Raw genomic sequence first — 22038 nt, 5'->3', positions numbered from 1 at the left:
AAATAAATAAACGTTAAAAAAAAAAATTAAAAAAAAAAAATCTTCCCAAGGCACCTGCATGGCAGAATTGGTTAGTCATATGACTCTTGATTTCAGCTCAGGTCATGATCTCAATGTCATGAAATTGAGCCCCAGATCAGAATCTGAGTGACAGCACGGAGTCTGCTTGGGATTCTGCGCCCCCTCGCACACGCACTCTCTCTCTCTCTACCCCTCCCCCACTCACGTATTTTCTCTCTCTCTCTCTCCTCTCCCACCCTCCTTCAAAATAAATAAATAAACTTTTAAAATTCTTAATCAAAAATAAACAAAACAATGGGGCACCTGGGTGGCTTAGTCAGTTAATCAGCTGACTTCTACTCAGGTCACCATCTCGTGGTTCAGTAGTTCAAGACCCATGTTGGACTCTGTGCTGACAGCTCAGAGCCTTGGAGCCTGCTTCAAATTCTGTGTCTCCCTCTCTCTCTGCCCCTCCCCCATTCACATTCTATCTCTCTCAAAAATAAACATTTTTTAAAAAACATTTTAATTTAAAAATAAATAAATAAATAAATAAATAAACAAAACAAAATAAAATAAAATCCTCCCCATCCCTGACACGCCCCAGGCACTGTGCAGTTTTCAGTTCCCGCCCCCTAGAGCTCCTCAATTTAGCGGATTTCTGGTCCCATTTCTCCCATTCTTGTCAGTCGCTCCAATTTGGCTTCCATTCTATTCAGTTAGGTCTGTCACAGTCACCAATGGCTCCCATGATGCAAAATCTGACTGCCAGTCTCGGCCCTCATTTTCCGGTCATAAATCAGGATGGGACAAAGTCAAAAGCTTCCTCCTTCTTGAAATCCCTTCTTGACGGGATTTCCAGGACTGCATCTCTCTTGATTTTCCGTCTACTTCACTGGCCTTCTCCGCTTCCTGTGCTGGACCTTGCCCTCCTCCCTGGCCTCAGGGATGACTTCAAGGTCAGTCCTCAGGCCGCTCTTCTATCTACAATTAATCCCTACCTGAACCCAGGTAAGTCTGTGGCTTCCCATATAACATACATGCTCCTGGCTCCCAGCTCTGTGTCACTGGCCTAGACTTCTAACCCCAAATTCCAGACTCGACTGCAGTGCCAGCCTACGCAAAATATCCCCTTGAGCGTGCCTCTCTCACTAACATGGCCCAAACCAAAGCCTCTCTCTTCATGCAAAATCCACTCTCTCACAGTCTTCCCTATATCACTAAAGGGAAACTCCAATTTTCCAGTTGCTCAGACCAAAAAATCTCAACTCATCCTTGACATCGCTCTCTCCTGACTGACCACAGCAAATCTTGTTGGTTCTACCTTCAACATACATCCAGCATGACTGCTTCTATCACTACCGTTCTGACCCAAGCCATTGTCGCCTGAATTTTTAAATTAATCTCCTAATGGTCTCTCTACCTCCTACCACCTCCTTGCTCCCCAACCTCTGATTTACAGTCAACAGGCCAAGCCTTGGAACAGAGAGTCTCTGCTGCCATTTCACCTCCCAGTACAAACCAAATTTCTCATAATGGCCTGTCCATCCCCTATGATGGATCCTTAGTCCCTTCTAAGCTTTTATCAGCTACCACTATTCCCCTTATGAATTCTGCTTCAGGCATGCTGGCTCTCTAACTGATCCTGGGACAGGCCAGGATCTTTCCTCAAACTTCTGTACTTTTGCTACCTACAGCATCCTTCTCCTGATATCTACATGGCTCATTCTCTTTCCCTTCTGGTTCAATGCAGAACTGCTACCTTATTAAGAAAGTGTTTCAAACCGCTTCGTATAAAATTCCCCCCCATCCAAATCAGCAAGGTAGAACTCAAACTTTCACTACTCACAGATGACATGATACTCTATGTAGAAAACCCAAAAGCCTCCATTGAAAAACTGCTAGAAGCAGTACATGAATTTAGCAAAGTCACAGGATATAAAATCAATGTGAAGAAATCTGTCACATTTCTATACACCGCTAGCAAAGCAGCAGAAAAAGAAATCAAGGAACCGATCCAATTTGCAATTGCACCTAAAACGGTAAGATACCTAGGAATAAACCTAACTAAAGAGGTAAAAGATCTGTACTCCAAAAACTATAGAATGCTTATGAAAAAACCTGAATAGGACACAAAAAAATGAAAAAGCCTTCCATGCTCATGGATTAGAAGAAAAAACATTGTTAAGATGTCTATACTACCCAGAGCAATCTACACATTTAATGCAATCCCTGTGAATATATTACCAACATTGTTCAGAGCTAGAACAAACAATCCTAAAATTTATATGGAACCACAAAAGACCCTGAATAGCCAAGGCAATCCTAAAAAAGAAAAACACAACTGGAGGTATCACAATCCTGGATTTCAAGCTATATTACAAAGCTATAATATATGTACTATATAGTATGGGCACAAAAACAGACACATAGATCAACGGAACAGAATAGAAAATCCAAAAATGGACTCCTAACTATAAGGTCAACTCATCTTCAACAAAGCAGGAAAGAGTAGTCAGTGGAAAAAAGACAGTCGTCAACAAATGGTGTTGGGAAAACCGGATGGCTACAGGCAGAAGAATGAAACCGGACCACTTTCTTACACCATACATACAAAAAGAAATTCAAAATGGATGAAAGATCTAAATGTCCAACAGAAAACCATCAAAATCCTAGAGGAGAGCACAAGCAGCAACCTCTTTGACCTTGGCCACAGCAACTTCTTACTAGACATGTTGCCAATGGGAAACAAAAGTAAAAATAAACTACTGGGACTTCATCTAGATAAAAAGCTTCTGCAAAGTAAAGTAAAAAATCAACAAAACTAAAAGGCAGCCTATGGAATGGGAGAAGATATTTGCAAATCATCTATCTGTTAAAAGGTTAATAACCAAAATATAGAACTTATCAAACAGAACACCCAAAAAAACAACCCAGTTAAGAAATGGGCAGAAGGCATGAATAGACACTTTCCCAAAGAAGACATCCAGACAGCCAACACATGAAAAGATGTTAAACATTATTCATCATCAGGGAAATACAAATCAAAACCATGAGATACCACCTCATACCCGTTAGAATGGCTAAAATTAACAACACAACAAACAACAGGTGTTGGTGAGGATGTGGGAAAGGGGCATCCTCTTGTAATGCTGGTGGGAATGCAAACTGATGCAGCCACTCTGGAAAACTGTGTGGAGGTTCCTCAAGAAACTAAAACTAGAACTATCCTACAATTCAGCAATTGCACTATTAGGTATTTATCCAAAGGAGACAAAAATACAGATTCAAAGGGGTACATGCACTCCAATGTTTATAGCAGCATTATCAACAAAAGCTAAACTATGGAGAGAGCCCCAATGTTCATCTGATGATGGATAAATAAAATGTGATACACACACATGAACACACACACACACACACACACACACACACACACACAATGGAATATTAGCAATCAAAAAGAATGAAATCTTGCCATTTGCAATGATGTGGATGGAACTAGAATGTATCATGCTAAGTGAAATAAATCAGAGAAAGACAAATACCGTATGATTTCACCCATATGTAAAATTTAAGAAACAAAACAGATGAACATATGGAAAACGGGGGGAATAAAAAGACCAGGGGAGGAAACAAATCACAAAAGACTTAATGATAGAGAATAGACTGAGGGTTGACAGAGGGAGGAGGGTGGAAATCGGACTAGATGGGTGATGGGTATTAAGGAGGGCACTTGTTGTAATGAGCAATGGTTGTTGAACATAGGTGATGAATCACTGAATCCTATTCTGTAATCAATATCGCACTGAATGTTAACTAGAATTTTTTTTCTCATTATATGAAATTTATTGTCAAATTGGTTTCCATACAACACCCAGTGCTCATCCCAAAAGGTGCCCTCCTCAATACCCATCACCCACCCTCCCCTTCCTCCCACCCCCCACCAACCCTTATCTAACTAGAATTTTAAAAAGTACACCTTCCCTACCAATGATTCCGTATCCTACCTGCTCTATTTTTTACCATTTATCCTATGACCAATTGACTTATTCTGTTTTTGTTATTGTCTCTATTTTCCAACTAGAATATAAGGTCCAACAGATAAGGGACTTTTTGCTTGATTACTTTTATTTTTCTGCCTTGTTCTATTTTATTTTATTTTCTCTTAAATTGACAACTCTAGAATAGTTTTAAAAATTCAAATACTTGTTAAAAAAAAAAAAAAAAAAAGAGTGACTACTATCACCACCCTTAGAAGGTTGAGAGGGTGGCAGGAGATGACGCAGACAAGATGGCTGACACAGACAGGCACCCCACCAACAATGCTAGCTATTGACAGCTGCCAGAAGAGCACGTAGCTATGACAAACACAAGGATCCCCTCTCTAGCCTTTGCGTTTCATGAAAATATCTCACATTCCAATAGGCGAGCAAGACAAATTTCTCCATTTTAAATGCTTAACAAAACCACACATAAAGCTCTCTCAACCCTAATGAAACAATCCTACATTATAAGGTTGTGTAGGTCTGCTGCCTTCTCAGCTAACTGAAAAGCTCTTCAATCTATTTCAAAACCTTAAAAGCAATTACCTCCACCAAGTTATGTATCTTGCAGCCATCTTCCTGAATTCGCTTGTACTTTTTAGAGAACAAATCACTCTTGTCCTCCAAGGTAAAGACAGCCTCCCTTCGGTGCTCCCTCCTGGGCAGAAGCGTACACTCGGCCCACGCCTTCATGGTTTGCTGGATCACTTTAACATTGCTCCGCGCATGCTCAACTCTGTGTGCCAATTCCGCCGTCGCTGTGTGCACCCTCTCAATGTATCCCCAGCAGTCATCCTGCCACGTCAGCGACGTCGCGGCTGCCTGTAGTTGCTCATCCACGGCCCTCAGCTCCTCTTCAACCAGAGGGTATTCCACTTCCAGAAGAGTCTGCTTCAGCTTATTATATCCTTGCACAAGAAGTTCAAGATTTCCAATGTACTGAGCAAAGGAAATCCCCAAACAAAAAGGGCCAAATATGTTATAGCTATGTATCTTAAAGGCATCAAAGTACTATTGGTCTACATGTTAATAATTACAAATCAAGACACTTGTTCTTGTGTTCAGCGGTGCATAGGTGGCTCGGTCGGCTGAGCATCTGACTCCCGATTTTGGCTCAAGTCATGATCCCAGGGTCATGGGATCAAGCTTTGCATCGGGCCCCATGATGAATGTGGAGTCTATTTAAGATTCTCTTTCTCCCTCCACCCCTCTGCCCAGCTCACGCTCACTCTCCCTCTCTCAAAAAAAATAAAAAAAGAAAAACACAAGTAAAAAAATATTTCTGTTCAAAAAATACCCTAAAAACACTAACCTTTAAAATAGTGTTTCTTTTTTTGAAGATGGCTAAAGCTGAATCTGGTATGTTGGATTTCTTCAACATCAAAAGGTATTTCACTTCTCTCAATACAGCCACTAGCTTTTAAAAGAAAATCAAGGATCATTATGTATTTTAAGAAGAGCATTCTCTTTCAACACACATTAAAATCCCAACACTTAAAATTTCATCCAATGGTTACAATACTCTCAAACTGTCAAGGCTTAACTGACTGAGGCTGCTGTTTCACATGCTTTTTAAGCATACGCGTAACAATCATACATTCCTTATGATGTGGAAATATAAATAATAAAGGTATCTGTCACTGGTTATGGCCCACAGTCAGGGAAAGAATTTAAGCAAAAGACAGCAACATGTGCACATGGACAGGTGAAACTGAAGGCCATAAACGGACCTCAATGTTTTCCCAGTACCTTCTTCCTGTTACAGTGTTTGTTTTGAAAACATAAATGTGTTCCAATGTGATTGATACACTAGCAAAGTGAGGATGCCACCTATTTTGTCTATGCTTATCTGCAATTTCATTAGCAAGAAACACCAGGTAAAAGTAAAAACCGCACCCAACTCAACTGGAAAGCTTAGAAATAGGCACGGAGCACCTGGGTGGCTCAGTTGGTTGAGTGTCTATTTCAGCTTGGGTTATGATCCCAGGATCATAGGAGTGAGCCGCGTCCGCCCCCCAATGAGTGTGGAACCTGCTTGGAATTCTGTCTCTCTGCCCCTCATGCTCTCCAATAAAAATTTTAAAAATTAGGGGTGCCTGGATGGCTCAGTCAGTTAAGCACCCAACTTCGGCTCAGGTTATGACCTCACGACTCGGCTCGTGAGTTCAAGCCCTCGTCAGCCTCTGAGCCAACAGCTCAGAGCCTGGGGCCCGCTTCAGATTCTGTGTCTCCCTCTCTCTCTGCCCCTCCCCTGCTCACACTCTTATTCTCTCACAAAAATAAACATTAAAAAAACCTTTTTAATTAAAAAAAATCATTTAGAAATACACAAAATGCTCATATGTAAACAGCCACCAAGTGCTTCAGTTCATTCACCCATGAGGAGCCACGCCCACTCACCTGCAGGGGTGGGAGGGGGGGTACAACTTTCTGCCTGGTATCAGAGAACTCTCCTTCCATCACTTCACAGTAACACATAAACTGCAACCTTTCCAACACCTACTTCCACGAGCAAACTTCAGGTCTTTGTCAAGGGAAAGTCATATTTACTGTGGTAGCTATATATTATTTATGTAGCCATTTAAAATGTATAAAATAATGCTGTTTTTCCTACATTCCTGTTTTTTTACATTTTTATTTAAATTCGTTAGTTAACACACAGTGTGATATTAGTTTCAGGTGTACAATACAGTGAGTCAACATTTCTGTACAACACTCAGTGCTCATCACATTAAGTACACTCCTTCATCCCCATCACCTACCTCACCCATGCCTCCACCCACCTTCCCTCTGATAACCATCAGTTTGTTCTCTCTAGTTAAGAGTCTGTTTCTTGGTTTGCCTCTTTCTCCCCCCCCCCCTTTTTTTTTTTTAAATTGCATCCAAGTTGGTTAACCTACAGTGTAATTCCGGAATAGAATTTACTGATTCGTCACTCATATATAACACCCAGTACTCATCCCACCAAGTGTTCTCCTTAATGTCCCTTACCCATTTAGCCTACCCCCTCACCCACCTTGCCTCCAGTAACGCTCAGTTTGTTCTCTGGATTTAAGAATCTCTTATGGTTTGTTTTTATATTATTTTTGCTTCCCTTCCCTTATGTTCATCTGTCTTGTATCTTAAATTTCACATATGAGTGAAGTCATATGATAGTTGTCTTTCTCTGACTTACTTCACTTAGCATAATACACTCTAGGTTCCATCCATGTTGTTGCAAATGGCAAAATTCCATCCTTTTTGATTACCGAGAAATATTACACACACACAATCTTCTTTATCTTCTTTATCCATTCATCAGTCGATGGACATTTGGGCTCTTTCCGGACTTAGGCTATTGTCAATAGCACTGCTATAAAAACTGGGGTGCATGTGCCCCTTCGAAACATCCCACCTGTAACCCTTGGATAAATACCTAGTAGTGCAATTACTGGGTCATAGGGTAGTTCTATTTTTAATTTTTTGAGGAACCCCCAACTGTTCTCCAGAGTGGCTGTACCAGTTTGCATTCCCACCAGCAGTGCAAAAGAGATCCTCTTTCTCTGCATCCTCACCAATAGCTGCTGTTTCCTGAGTTGTTCAGTTTAGCCATTCTGACAGGTGTGAGGTGGTATCTCATTGTGGTTTTGATTTGTATTTCTCTGATGATGAGTGATGTTGAGCATCTTTTCATGTGTCAGCCATCTATGTGTTTTCTTTGGAAAAGTGTCTTTTGCCAATTGCTTCACTAAATTATTTTTGGGTGTTGAATTTAATCAGTTCTTTACAGATTTTGGATACTAACCCTTTATCTGATAGGTTATTTGCAGATATCTTCTCCCATTCCATCAGCTGTCTTTTAGTTTTGCTGATAGTTTCCTTCACCGTGAAGAAGCTTTTTATCTTGATGAGGTCCCAATAGTTCATTTTTCTTCTGTTTCTTTGCTTATGGAGACATGTCTAGTAAGAAGTTGCTGCGGCCAGGGTCAAAGAATTTCTTGCCTGTTATCTCTTCTAAGATTTTAATAGCTTTCTAATATTTAGTTCTTTCATCCATTTTGAGTTTATTTTTGCATATGGTGTAAGAAAGTGGTCCAGGTTCATTCTCCTGCATGTCGCTCTCCAGTTTTCCCAGCACCACTTGCTGAAGAGACCGTCTTTATTCCATTGGATACTCTTTGCCGCTTTGTCAAAGATGAGTTGGCCATACCTTTGTGGGTTCATTTCTGGCTTCTCTCTTCTGTTCAACTGATCTATGTGTCTGTTATGCCAGTACCATACTGTCTTCATGATTACAGCTTTGTAATACACCTTAAAGACTGGAATTGTGATGCCTCCTGCTCTGGTTTTCTTTTTCAGGATTGCTTTGGCTATTCGGAGTCTTTTCTGGTTCCATACAAATTTGAGGATTATTTTTTCTAGCTCTGTGAAGAATGCTGGTGTTATTTTGATAGGTATTGCATTGAGTATGTAGAGTGCTTTGGACAGTATTGACATTTTAACAATATATGTTCTTCCTATCCAGGAGCATGGAATGTTTTTCCTTTTTTTTTTTTTTTTTTTTGGAAATCTTCAATTTCTTTTATTAACTTTCTATAGTTTTCAGTGTACAGATCTTATACCTCTCTGATTAGGTTTATTCCTAGGTATTATGGGTTTTGGTGCAATTGTAAACGGGATCAATTCCTTGATTTCTCTTTCTGCTACTTCATTACTGGTGTATAGAAGTGCAACCAACTTCTATACACTGATTTTATATCCTGTGACTGAATCCTGTGCTGAATTCATGGATCAGTTCTAGCAGTTTGGGGTGGATCTTTTGTTTTTCACATAGAGTATCATGTTGTCTTCGAAAAGTGCAAGTTTGACTTCCTTCTTGCTGACTTGGATGCCTTTTTTTTGTGTGTTGTCTGATTACTGAGGTTAGGACTTCCAACACTATGTTGAATAACAGTGGTGAGAGGGGAAATCCTTGTTTTCCTGACCTTAGGGGGAAAGCTATTTCTCCATTGAGGATGATGTTAGCAGTGGGTTTTTCATATATGGCTTTTATGATCTTGAGGTACTACATTCCTGTTTCTTTAATGTATTGCTTACAGTTGTTTTAGGTTTATTTACTTATTTTGAAAGAGCAAGTGAGGGAGGGACAGAGAGAGAGGCGGAGAAAGAACTTCAAGAAGGCTCCACACTATGCACAGACCCCTACATGGGGCTGGATCTCATTACCATGAGATCATGAACTGAGCTGATAACATCAGTCAGACACTTAATCATCCAAGCCACCCAAGCACCCCTTGCTTGCAGCTTTTAAAGTATGACAGCCCTAACCCCATTTTCCCCATAAGCCCAGTACTTTTTACAGTGCATTCTTTCCTAGTGCAGTGATTTTTAGGAAGGCATATGTCATGTTGTAGCAGAAATGACTACACCTCTAAATCACAGGCTCTGAGGAAAAGACTGCACAACACGTTTTGAAGGTAGACCAGTTGACTCCCTTAGATTGTTACACCACAGGTTAACTATTAACATATAGTCTGTGTTTTTATCATCCCTTCAGGTATAAACACAGGAATTATCCCTGGAACTTCTCACGAATTTAGTTTCTGTAAGCTGGTTTTATGAAATTAGGGATAAAAGAAACCCTCAGTTCTCCAGGTCACGTATTTATACATGTATGTGCTAAGGTTTGTAAACATAACTAAGTGATGCTGTTCTCTGTACTATTTCAGGGCAACAGATCAGAATTTGGGTGCAGATTATGACAATCAGATCCAATGAGGCCCATTTCCTACCTAGGTATACAATACAACTGACATGAAAGGGAAATCACTAAAAAACAGTATATAATCTTCACTATCTAAAAAATTAGCCAAATTTTGACTAATTTTTTTGTAAAAGCAACTCACAAATAGATATTTTTATATGTTTGCCCTTTCCTGTAAAGCACATTCTTTTAGGTAAATAGAAAAGTTTAGGAGTGCCTCAATGGCTCAGTTGGGTAAATAGCCAAATCTTGATTTTGGCTCAGATCATGATCTTACAGTTCATGAAATGAAGCCCTGCATGGGGCTCATACTGACAGCACAGAGTCTGCTTAGGATTCTCTCTCCCTCTCTCTCTCTCTCTCTCTCTGCCCCTCCCCCACTCGTTCTCTCCCCCCCCCCCTCTCAAAATACATAAACATTAAGAAAAAGCTTATTTTGTGTCTCCTGCCAAGCTCTCAAAGTTGGAAATAAGTTAAAATACATATATGCCTACATATATATCAATTTAGCAAATATATGCACAGAGAGTACATTATATATAAATATAAGCAAACCATAGGTAATTTCTATTAAACTTCCTGTGTTTTCATTATTACATTCTTATCAATTACATAACATGTAATGAAGTTTTGAGAAAATAAACTTCCTCAGAGAATTTATGAAATTTCTTTTTGTTATGTGGTTTATCATAAAATAAAAATGATCTCTTCAATAAAGGTAAATTTCATCCCGGATACTACCTAGCTGTTCATTTTTTTTTAATTTTTTTTAATCTTTATTTTTGAGAGAGAGAGAGGGAGAATGTGAGCAGGGGAGGGGCAGAGACAGAGGGAGACACAGAATCCGAAGCAGTCTCCAGGCTCCGAGCTGTCAGCACAAACCCTAACCCGACGCTCGAACTCATGAACCGCGAGGTCATGACCTGAGCCAAAGTCGCATGCTCAACCAACTGAGCCACCCAGGCGCCCCTTAACTGTTCATACTATGTGGGGCATTTATATGTTGTTTTGTGTTTTTCTGAAAACTATTTTATAAGAATTACTAATTTAACATATTAGAGTTTATTGTCCCTTTGAAAGATATTATGACAAATCATTTACCATTATCCACCCAAAGGATTAAAAAAGGTCTCTCATTCCATACATTTTGTCGACTCCCCAAACCTTAACTTCTGTGATAAAATTTTAGTGAACCAAAAGCAAATAAAATTCAAGCCAGAAAACTGATAAAGACTATAATTACATTCAGTTGAGCTAACATTAGGTATTACCACACGTCAGACACTATGCTGGAATCAAAAAACACAAAGGTAAAATGGAATGGACCCCACTCTCAACTCATTATTCAGTGAAGGTAGAAGTGGCAATTACAAGGCAAAATAAACAGTAATTAATACAGCATTTGGGAAACCAACCTCTAAAACTACAACCTATTAAAAGTTGTTTTCAGGGGGCACCTGAGTGGCTCAGTTAGCTGAGCGTCCAAATTCAACTCACGTCATGATCTCGCGGTTTGTGGGTTTGAGCCTCGCTGTGGGTTGGCTGCTGTCAGAGTGAAGCCCAGTTCAGATCCTCTGTCCCCCTTTCTCTCTACCCCTCCTCCACTGGTGCTCTCTCTTCTCTCAAAAATAAGTTGTTGTTGTTTTTTTTTAAGATTTCAGTTATATTCCTAGTGGCACTGACAGTCTCCCAAAATTAAATATAAATGACTGGAAGCATCAGAGATTTACTTGTAATAAAAATGCCATCTATGAAACAACTTAAAAACATCAAACCCCTACCTTTGGGTCAAAGTTGACACTGAGAAGACCAGTTATGGCACTGAATTTAACCAAGGGTTGATTCAAATTGAATTCACAGATTTCATCAACGTTACTTTTCCATTCATCATAGATAGAATTTTCAAATTGGTCTAGCAAAGTTGTCATTTCAGTATACTTCTGATAAACTAGGGCATCATCAGGACTTTCCAAGAATCTGTAGGAATACGATTTTTCTACATATTAGATTTCAGCTTGACTACTTGACAGTAAAATATAAAATAGAAGTATGATAAAATGTACTATAAAAACAGGAATAGAAACAATAGATGCCAAATAATGGTTATGAATTGTCTTTGCCTTAAAAGACAGTTATCAAATTAATGGAACTCCCAAGATGTAACTGAATGTCAACAGCAGAAAGTTACCAATTCCTACAAAGAAAAGAGGCAGGTACAGAAAATCTGCAAAATAAAAGGAGTGCTAGTTGCTGAAGAAAAGTAACAAAAAGCTACCAACGTATTGTCAGTGAAAACGAAAAGTGAAAAGAAATTATGTATGGACCTAAAGAGATGAAGTTTTAAGAGCCCCAGTGAATGTATTTTAAAATCATGAGGATGAATCCTTCTCAATGAACTGAGCCAAGTAAGAGTTAAATAATAAGGGCAAAGACTCTGTAAGTGCTAAAATGAACAGCTCGCTGACCTCCATAAAAATTGCTTGTCTCATTAGGATGGTTTTACCATGAAATAAGCCTAATAACTTACAAATACCGGAGAGATGCAAAATTGGACCAAAATGTTTGAAGTCGTTCAAGGACCTCTTTAGCCCATTTGATGTTGCCTGAGGTAAAAGGCATATTCCTGTGGAGAACTACATTTCCACGTTCAATCTGCAAATTGATATTTTGGTGAAGAGGAAGAAAGGAAATATGTAATCAGAGTGCATTCCAACCTTGTAAGCAATTGTTCATTTTGGTAGTTTTACAGTACAAATACACAAAATGTATGTGTTAAGAACTTGAATAGTAGGGTTATGGTCCTAAGCCAAGTTCATCTGCATAAAGAAACCAATTAAATAAAGGCATAAAAGGCTTAGGGCCCACATCTACTCTTTAGGTATCATTAAATCAAGTCCCAACTGATGGTCATTACCCACAAAAATGATGCTGTGGATGTGCTCAACTTCACCCCCTACTTACCTGCTTCACGTGTTCATTATACAACTGCTTACACATATCCAACTCCGCGTCAAACATGAGCACTAGTGTGCTATAATGTGGGCTGAAGATTTCCATGACAACCGGTTTCTCTAGAAAATTCCCAAATACGGTCAAAAGCTGTGAAAAATCAAAGTTACAAGGTTAAGAACTGTGGGTTTTTAATACAAATACTCCATTATTTCCCCCCATTAAACCTCCGATATGACTAGAGATAAAACAAAATTCTAGAACCCTAAGAGAATCCTAAAGTACCTCCAAACTGAAAACATTTGTCCAATAAAGCAAATACTAAATGTAAAGCAATTTCCCTGCCTCAGCAGAAAATGAGAGGAGTCAGAAATTAACTACTGCCTATCAGCAGTCTCTGCTCGCAGATAACACTACTTCCGCCTGCTGGGCACCAGGAAATGTTTTAGAAGAGACTGTGCAGATATGAAAAACAGAAGTAAAATGTGTGCCCTCTTTATTTGTTCTCCCCTCCTACACATAGGCTCTTTCGATATAAGAATATCCATATAGTGGCCCTCCAGGTCACACCTTTAGTAATTATGCCAGGGGCACCTGGGTAGCTCAGCTGGTTATGCGTCCAACTCTTATTTCAGCTCAGATCATGATCTCACAGTTTTGTGAGTTCATGGCCCTAATCGTGCTGAGCTGGCAGTGCTGAGCCTGCTGGGGATTCTGTCTCCTCCCCACTCAAGCTGTTTCTGTTTCTGTCAAAATAAATACACTTCATGATAATAATAGTCATAATAAATTATACCGAATGTACCAGTTACTGTGATTGTCCTGCGCATGGCAGCCATGTTGCCTGCCACACCACCCAGCGACCCCCGACGCGGTGGCCTCGGGCAGTAGTGGTGACCTGCTCCAAGGGCAACTATCCCGCAAGCAGCTATCTCCTTTGACAGGAATGTCCTACCTCAAACTAATGAATGCCTTGAACTCATCACATTCTCTCCTCCTCCGGAAAAGAATTGGGGCACAGCAGATTGAAGTCACCGTGGCAAAATTAGGAGTGAACAAAAACTATCAGCAAGGGGAGGAAACCAATAAATAGGGAGACAGAAGAAAAAGAAGTGGACTGGAACAGGATCACATCACCAGCAAGCAGGACAGTAAAGGTCCTTCAGCTCTCCTCGCTCAGTCCATGCTCCTCACCCAAATCCAAATGAACTTTCACCACCAGTTTCCACAAGGCTTAGCTATCTGAGGAGCCTGACCTTGGATCTCCACTAGCCTCCTGCCTTGTCTTCTGCCCCACGTGGATCCTCCTGTGTGCCGGCGTCAGACAGCTTTCCTTGCAAGCAAAACGATGTAATTAAAATGCACACTGTCACATAAGATGTGTTTAAATAATGCTTGCGAGGTGCCACGTACTGTATTTTAAGGGCCTTACAATGCTGTTGTCACATCTTTCAGATAAGAAAACTGAGTCGTGGAGAGGGAATCATTTCCCCAAATTCTCACAGCTAGTGGCAGGGCTGCTGTTGGACACTGGGCAGTCTGGCACCAGGGCTGGGGCTTCCCAGTGCAGGCCCTAAACAACCAAGGGGTCATTTAAAATTATTTTGTTACTTGCTTACTCTGTGTGGGTTTCATCAAATGTCAGTTACTAGACCTGTTATATAGATATTTCTTTAAAAGAAGATACCTCCTCAAAGTCAGTAAACACCATCAAGATGGCAGAAAACCATACACCAACGTCTATGCCTTCTTAAAGTGTCCCTTAAAATTTATTTTCTTTACGGGCATCTGGGTGGCTCAGTGGGTAAGCGTCCAACTTTGGCTCAGGTCATGATCTCACAGTGGGTGAGCTCGAGCCCCGCATCGGGCTCTGTGCTCACAGCTCAGAGCCTGGAGCCTGGTTCAGATTCTGTGTCTCCCTCTCTCTCTGCTCCTCCCTCACTCATGCTCTGTCTCTGTCTCAAAAATAAACAAAACATTTAAAAAACTATTTTTGTTTTCTTTAAACAACAACTGTTGGTGAGGATGTGGAAAAAAAAAAAAAAAGCAATGGTGATGCACCGTTGGTGGGAATGCAAACTGGTGCAGCCACTGTGGAAAACAGTATGGAGGTTCCTCACAAAATTAAAAATAGAATTACCATATGATCCAGTAATTGCACTACTGGGTATTTACCCAAATACAAAACACCCAAATACAAAAAAAAAAAAAAAAAAAGCGATATATACACCGCTGTGTTACTGTAGCATTATTTACAAAAGCAAAATATGGAAGCAACCCAAGTGTCTATCAATAAATGAATGGGTAGAAAAGACGTGGTATATGTACAACAGAATATGAGCCATAAAAAAAGAATAAAATCTTGCCACTTGTAATAGCATAGATGGATCTAGAGGGCATAATGCTAAGTGAGAGAAATCACTCAGAAGAAGACAAATAACCTATGACATCATGTATGTGAAATTTAACGAAGAAAAAAAAGACAAGAGAAGAAGACTCAAAAACAGAGAACTGGTGGTTAGCAGAGGGGATGTGGGATGGATGATGGATGAAACAGGTGAGGGGTGTTAAGAGAACACATAGGATGAACATTAAGTAATGTACAGGATTGGGGTTTTTAATTGTTTTCTTTGTTTGTTTGAGAGAGAAAGGGTGTGAGCAAGCCTGAGTGGGAGAGGGGCAGACAGAGAGGGAGAATCTCAAGCAGGCTCCTGCCCAGTGCAGAGCCCGACTCAGGGCTCACTCTCACAACCAGGAGATCATGACCTGAGCGAAATAAAAAACTGGATGCTTAACCAATGGAGCTGAAGTAATGTAATGTACAGAAATGTTGAATCACTGTATTGTACACCTGAAACTAATTGAACACTGTATGTTAATTACACTGGAATTAAAGCAAAATAATGGGGGGGGGGGGAAACCTGTTCTTTAAAAACAGCTTTCCTGTTAACATTTTCTGAATATTTACATAAACCACATTCACTGGGGGAAAAACAGCAACAACAACAAAAAAAAATTGTACGAAGTAAAAAGTAGATTTAACTGTATCTTAGAGGTCAGTTTAGAGACATTAGGCTTTTTTTCCTCTGGTAATATCAATTATAACACTATAGAAACTGCTAAACATTTTTAAACCTGCTTGATTAGCAGCTACCTAGCAAAATGCAAATAAACGTTCTCCTTGCAACCACTATTTTGTTGACTTTGGAGTTTGTATTAACATTCAGAAGCAAACACTGACTGAGATTGAACAAAGAAGTGCAATCCTCTGACAGCAGGGAAATGCATTGATTTCCCAACATGCTCTTTCAAACACTTACTGTACTGACCACAAGTGAAATACCAGAAGCTTCCTGACCGCATCTCATCTTGTCTACCTGATATGTTTAGTGAGACGTGACTCCAAGTGTAACAGAGAAAAGACACAGAGGCTATGGGGAGGCTGGAGAGCCAGGAAATGGTAAGAAGAAAAGTCTTAACCCTTTAGGCAGGTGCACATGACCAAGTAGCTAAAAATTACCCTCTGGGATGAGAACTGTGGTCACTGGCACCTCTTGCTTCCTTGTCATGATGGCACTGAGAGCTATTCTGTAAAGAGTAGAAAAAACACTTCCCTTCCTATCAACCTCAAACGATTAAACATGGACTCCCACTATATGTTTCGTCTCCTAAATATCCCATTTGAGATCTGTAAGATCCGCTGTAATTTTCTTCTAATTCCCACTTTCACTACATAACATGGCTTTTCCTAAGGCTGCTGCCTCCATTCAAGTACTCGCTATTTATGTTTTTTTTCCTAGCTTTTCCTCTTTCCACAATTTTTTTCATCTCTTGCCACCTGAACCATTGCACACGTCACACTTTCATCGCCTCCACTTTCACTGTCTGAGGACTCCTCTAGACACTTTCACTCGCACACTTCAGTCTACCTTCACACAGACACACTACATTTCAGAGAAACATCCCTTCACGTTTGGCTTTGTTTTGTTTTTTATTGAGTGTCGACACTTGGAGGCTTTGAACTACAGTTTCACATTAGAGGAGAACAGTGTTTGGGCCCAGTGCCCTTCCTGGTCACGTCTTTGCCAAGGGCAGGCATGAATCACGGTCTTGGGAAAAGCATCTGCAAATATTTATTCCCTGGGACCCAACAGCCAACGGTCACAGTTTATCATCCTGCACCGGTGGCAGAGATCGTTTTTTCCTCAATACGCAATCCTGTAAGTTTTGTCCTCTGCCACTTTTCTCCCTGCAGTCACCCTCAGCAGGGTGTCATTCCGTTACTCTGACGACCAGTCTACCCAACCCCAAGCAGTTATGAAGTGTTCGCTTCATAAGACACTGAAGGAAGGGATCTAAATATAACAAAAAACCTAAGATGATGTCCCACCCCTGCAGAGCTACCAGGCAGGAGCTCACGTTATACGTTTCCACAGACAAGGTACAAATATGGGGAAAGTTAAAGAAAAAAATACATGACAAAAAGACAAAGTTGTTTAGAAAAAGAGAAGTGGCACACACTAGAAGAGAATCCGTATCAACCGTTGTGCTAAGAGAAGAAGAGAGACTTGAATTAGAAGAGGTAGCAGGGGCGCCTGGGTGACTCAGGTGGTTAAGCATCCAACTTTGGCTCGGGTCCTGATCTTACGGTTTGTGAGTCCAAGCCCTGCATGAGGCTCTCTGTTGGGCCAGAGCCCGCTTCAGATCCTCTGTGCCTCTCTCTCTCTCTGCCCTTTCCCCAGTCGCACTCTCTTTCTCTCTCAAAAATAAACAAACACTATTTTTAAAATGTTTATGTATTTACTTTTGACAGAAAGGGAGCACATGCACAAGTCAGGGGGAGAGAGAGGGGGAGGCACAGGATGCCAAGCAGGCTCCAGACTCTGAGAGGCCAGCGCAGAGCCCGACGTGGGGCTAGAACTCCCAAACTGTGAGATCATGACCTGAGTTGAAGTCACACCAACTGAGCCACCCAGATGCCCCATTTTAGGTTTTTTTTCTGCGTTTATTTATTTATTTTTGAGAGAAAGCAGGAAGGAGCAGGGAAGGGGCAGACCAAGAGGGAGAGAGAGAATATCAAACAGGTTCTGCGCTCTCAGCACAGAGCCAGACATGGGGCTTGAACTCACTAACTGTGAGATCATGACCTGAGCCAAAGTCGGACACTTAACTGACTGAGCCACCCAGGCACCCCAACATTAAAAAAAAGGCTTTAACAACAACAACAACAACAACAACAACAACAGGTAGGAGTCTCTGTAAAGAGAACCATCTACATTCTTTCCTCTAGTTATTTATAAAAGCATGAAAAACAAAGTAGCTCCAGTAACAGAGAGAATGATACATTACTGGGTACCCATTACAAAAACAGTATTGAATTCTGCTATAAAAGAAAATATTTATGACTGATTGCTAAGTGAAAAAGTTTGCCGAGGGCCAGCCTATGATGTCACTTTTGTCAAAGAGATACATGTATGCATTTCTAGCCAAATAAAAAGTAGTGGTGGTATGAAATAGTAATTTCTGAGAGATGGGATCACAGGCAGCTTAATTCTACAATAACAGGCTATATATTTTGGGAAACAGCATCTCCATTTCATCTCCCAGCTCTTACAAAATGAACAACTATTTGATCCTTGTCAATTCTCCATGTTAAAATGCTTTCCCAGGCCAAGACAATTCCACCTTCACCACCAACTGACTGATCATGTGAATCTGAGGTCAAAATCGGACAGTATCTTACATGAAGTCTGTGTCCATTCTTTTGTTTTGCACTGCCATTTTCAATGAATTGTGCCCAAGATTCCCTGGGCATATTTCTCCTGAAACAGAAGGCTCAGTTCCTCTTGTGGGATGCCATCTGAATTTACATGTCACTTACGGTTCTTTTCTTTGACAAGCAAGTTTCATATATGTCCCTCTTCCTCATCTCATAAGCTGTCCTTTTGGGAGGTCTGCGACGATGCATTTCTTTTATGTAACTCAGAATACATACACAGCACACTGCATTTCGTCAGTTCTCTGTCCAACATTTTTTTGCATCTTAACATCTGAAAGTGGACTATGGTACATAATCGATGGAACCATAATTTTTTGGCACCACTTTCCTTTCTGTATACACAAAATAATGGTGTGTTTGAGAACCTATGATGTCTTATACCTCATGAAACAGAGTACCCAAAATGCTATTTGTTTCAGTCAGAGTAATGAAGTGGCCAGGTAAACCCAACACATGTAAACAACGGTAAAGAAAAAAATCTTAGATTAAGAGGTATTTCCCACTTTTCATGGAGGCTTAATTTTCAATCAGGATTTCATTGGCCATGCCAACCTCACTCTAAAGGTAACAAGAGCTACAAAACTGCATCTGAAAAAAGATCAATGCCCCAAAGTCCTGACAATGACCTTGTCCAGAGTGCACATCATTCATAAGAGCAGTACGTAAAATTTAATTCAGGGAGGTGAATGCAAACAGCATGTGACTGGTTAATAGTTTACCTGGATCCGAAAGGAATGTATTCACTAGGAAAATATTTTTTAATGATAGCTTCTTCAGAACTAACCTTGAACGCAGCTTCTAAACCATTGCAGTTAAAGAAACCTTCACAAAGAATTGTCCCAAGCCTTCGGTCAAATTCCAAAGTTTTGGACTTAAACACAACATAATCACTTTCAAATTCCTGTAAAATTCAAAGGCAAATAGTTTATGAGAAAGTATCCAACAGTGAAAATAGCAATCACTGAAGCATGACCTGCCTCCCCCCCCTCCCTCCCTGTGACACCCTTCCCCCTCCCCTTCTCTCCCCTCCTCCTTCTCCCCATCTCTCTGAATGTTTCATAGCAGGATTCCAGGGAAGAACAAGAAAGAACTTATCTAACTGTTCAAAACGGGAGCCTTATGGGAACACTGAGCATTTAGCACTGCCAGCCTGCATTTCCACTGGCCTTTTCACCGGCGCAGACCTCGACATCAGCATTTGGACCCACGGTCTGTTGTCCTCCTCCCAATCCATTTTTTTTTTTAATCAGTGATAAAGCAAAGCTTTTCCGAAAATAAAAAAGAACCCATCTTCATTGTAATTTCAGTATACCTATAAGTTTAAAAGAGGATGGTTTCTCATGGAGCAGAAAACCTACCCAGAAACACTATTTCTTCAGGCGAGAACAAAAATCACAGGTCTGTAAGAAAGCATCATTAGTGATACGGATGAAACACAATGCTCTTCCATTTTCCCTGTGTGTTAATATGCAGTTAACAACCCCCAGTTTCCTCCTAATAATAACCACCCACTCCCGTGATTAGAAAGAATGAAATCGTGAAAGAATAACTATCATCTGCATGGCACAGCAATTCACAGTCTTCACCGAAGAAGTTCCAGAAATTCACTAACACTTTGGGCTTTCCAGTCATGCTGCCCCTAGACCGTGTACCACCCATTTAACATCACGGGGTCCTCTGTTACCTCTATAAACAAAGCCTTATCTATTAATAACAGCAGTAATACTGATGGCTAACATTCAGTTTTCTGTTCTGAATGCTTTCCAATATTAACTCAACTTGCACAAACACCACATGATGTAGGTGATATTGTTTCCGCCTTATATGGGACAAAACAAACTCAGGGAAGTTAAATAACCTGCCCATAGTCACAGCAGAACCAGAGCGTAAATCCTGGCAACCTGACTCCAGAGCCCACATTCCAACCACAACGTTTGTAGGTTTCTACGAAGGAACACCCCGTGCTGACCCTTTAACACACCCTGACAACAGAGTGCAATGGCAACGTTCTAGGGCTCTGTGTGTCATATATCACAATGTTATATTTAGCATCTAGAGGAAGTCTCTAGGTCTGAACAAGAGATAGTCTCTTCATTCAAGATCAATGACTTTTAAAAGTAAACACAACTTCCCAACAAGTCCCAACAAGCCTAACTTATCCCTCTTCTCAGTACAACAACAAGAAGCTTACAATTTCAGATGCTCAAGTGTTAAACAGTTAGTAGTTAATAGCTCAAGGAGGGGAAAATGCGAATCTCGATCCCAACTATCTCTCTCTCTCTCCTAAACTGTTTTACTCATTCAACCCAAATTCAGAAGGTCAATGGCACCTCTCCCCATGAAAGTCTCACAGATAATTCAAAGTCATCTTGCACAAATCTGAATTCATCATTTTCTCTAAAAAGCAGCTCTTTTTAGACACCCGAACAGAAATTTCGGCCACCTCCTTTGCCCCCTTCTCTCTTGGTCAAGTGCTATCAATCTCTTCTCTTAACCACCTTGTGAGTACGCCGACTATGCTCCGTCTCTCCAGGCATCACTCTGGTCCAGATCACCACTACCATTCAGCTGGATTTCTGCTAAACACTTTCTTTGCCTCTGTTATTGTCTCTATGAATAATTCCTCAAAGTGCCGTCTAAATAAGCTTCCTAAAAAAAGAAATATTATGATGTCACTATTCATAATCCTCCAATTCATAATCCTTATTTTTTAAGATAAAGTCTCAAAAGTCTTACCACACTCTATAAAACCCTATGTGATCTGGACCCCCTTTCACACTAGGAACCAGCCCCACCTGCCTGGTCATACCCATCCTCTCTCTCTGAAGGATTCAATTTTCCACTAATCCCTTCCTTTTTACACACTCTTCACCTGCCTAATGTGTATTTATTTTTCAGTTCTATTTATCTTTCAGGTACTTTCTCAGTTTCCTCTCACTTCCTTTGGCAAAGGGGCCCTTCACAAACATTCTCCTAGCGCTCTGTATTTTTCAAATCCTAGCACTGAGCCCACTGGATTATTGCCTACCTGTATTCTCCCCTGGAGTCAAAACTCTGGGAGTATAATGAACAGGTTTAGTAGTCAGAGTCACAGTCCCCATACTTAATGGTGTTCTTGGCACACACGTGTTTCTCAATAAATACTTATTAAAGCATTAACAATATGCTGGAATTACTCAAGGATCATTATAAACTTTTTTTTTCCACCTTGGCAACTGCAAAATTGCCCTTATTAGTGACATGAGAAATTACTGAAGTTTTAGCTAGAGAAATGCCCTGATTTGACTTAACTCCTAAAAGGCACTCGTGCTACTGAGTGAAAAATAGACCCTAATGGAGCCAAGACAGGGGCTAAGCAGTTTCGGGGCAAAGGCAGTAATTCAGGTCAGAGATGAGATGTGGGTATAATCTCAGGGTATGTCTGGCAGAACCTGCTGTTTATCATGGGTAAAAGAGCAAGACTGTGAATGACTCCAAAGCTGTGCATCACATGTGCCATCTAATGAGATGGAGACAAGGAA

General features: G+C 40.5%; 1 protein-coding gene across 2 annotated transcripts in view; it reads right to left on the bottom strand.

Moving 5' to 3' along the window:
- Nucleotides 1-22038, bottom strand: part of DNAH11 (dynein axonemal heavy chain 11) — a 356336-nt gene that overhangs the window by 281513 nt on the left and 52785 nt on the right. For both annotated transcript variants that reach the window (XM_042967928.1, XM_042967929.1), the window contains 6 exons: nt 19302-19418; nt 12751-12888; nt 12317-12441; nt 11571-11766; nt 5359-5463; nt 4593-4985 (listed from right to left, as the gene is read on the bottom strand). In XM_042967928.1, the coding sequence (XP_042823862.1) occupies nt 4593-4985; nt 5359-5463; nt 11571-11766; nt 12317-12441; nt 12751-12888; nt 19302-19418 (1074 nt within the window). The remainder of the gene's footprint in view (nt 1-4592; nt 4986-5358; nt 5464-11570; nt 11767-12316; nt 12442-12750; nt 12889-19301; nt 19419-22038) is intronic.

The sequence above is a fragment of the Panthera tigris genome, chromosome A2 (genome assembly GCF_018350195.1).
Source record: "Panthera tigris isolate Pti1 chromosome A2, P.tigris_Pti1_mat1.1, whole genome shotgun sequence".
In the NCBI taxonomy this organism is placed as follows: domain Eukaryota; kingdom Metazoa; phylum Chordata; class Mammalia; order Carnivora; family Felidae; genus Panthera; species Panthera tigris.
This window is presented reverse-complemented; position numbering and strand designations above follow the sequence as displayed.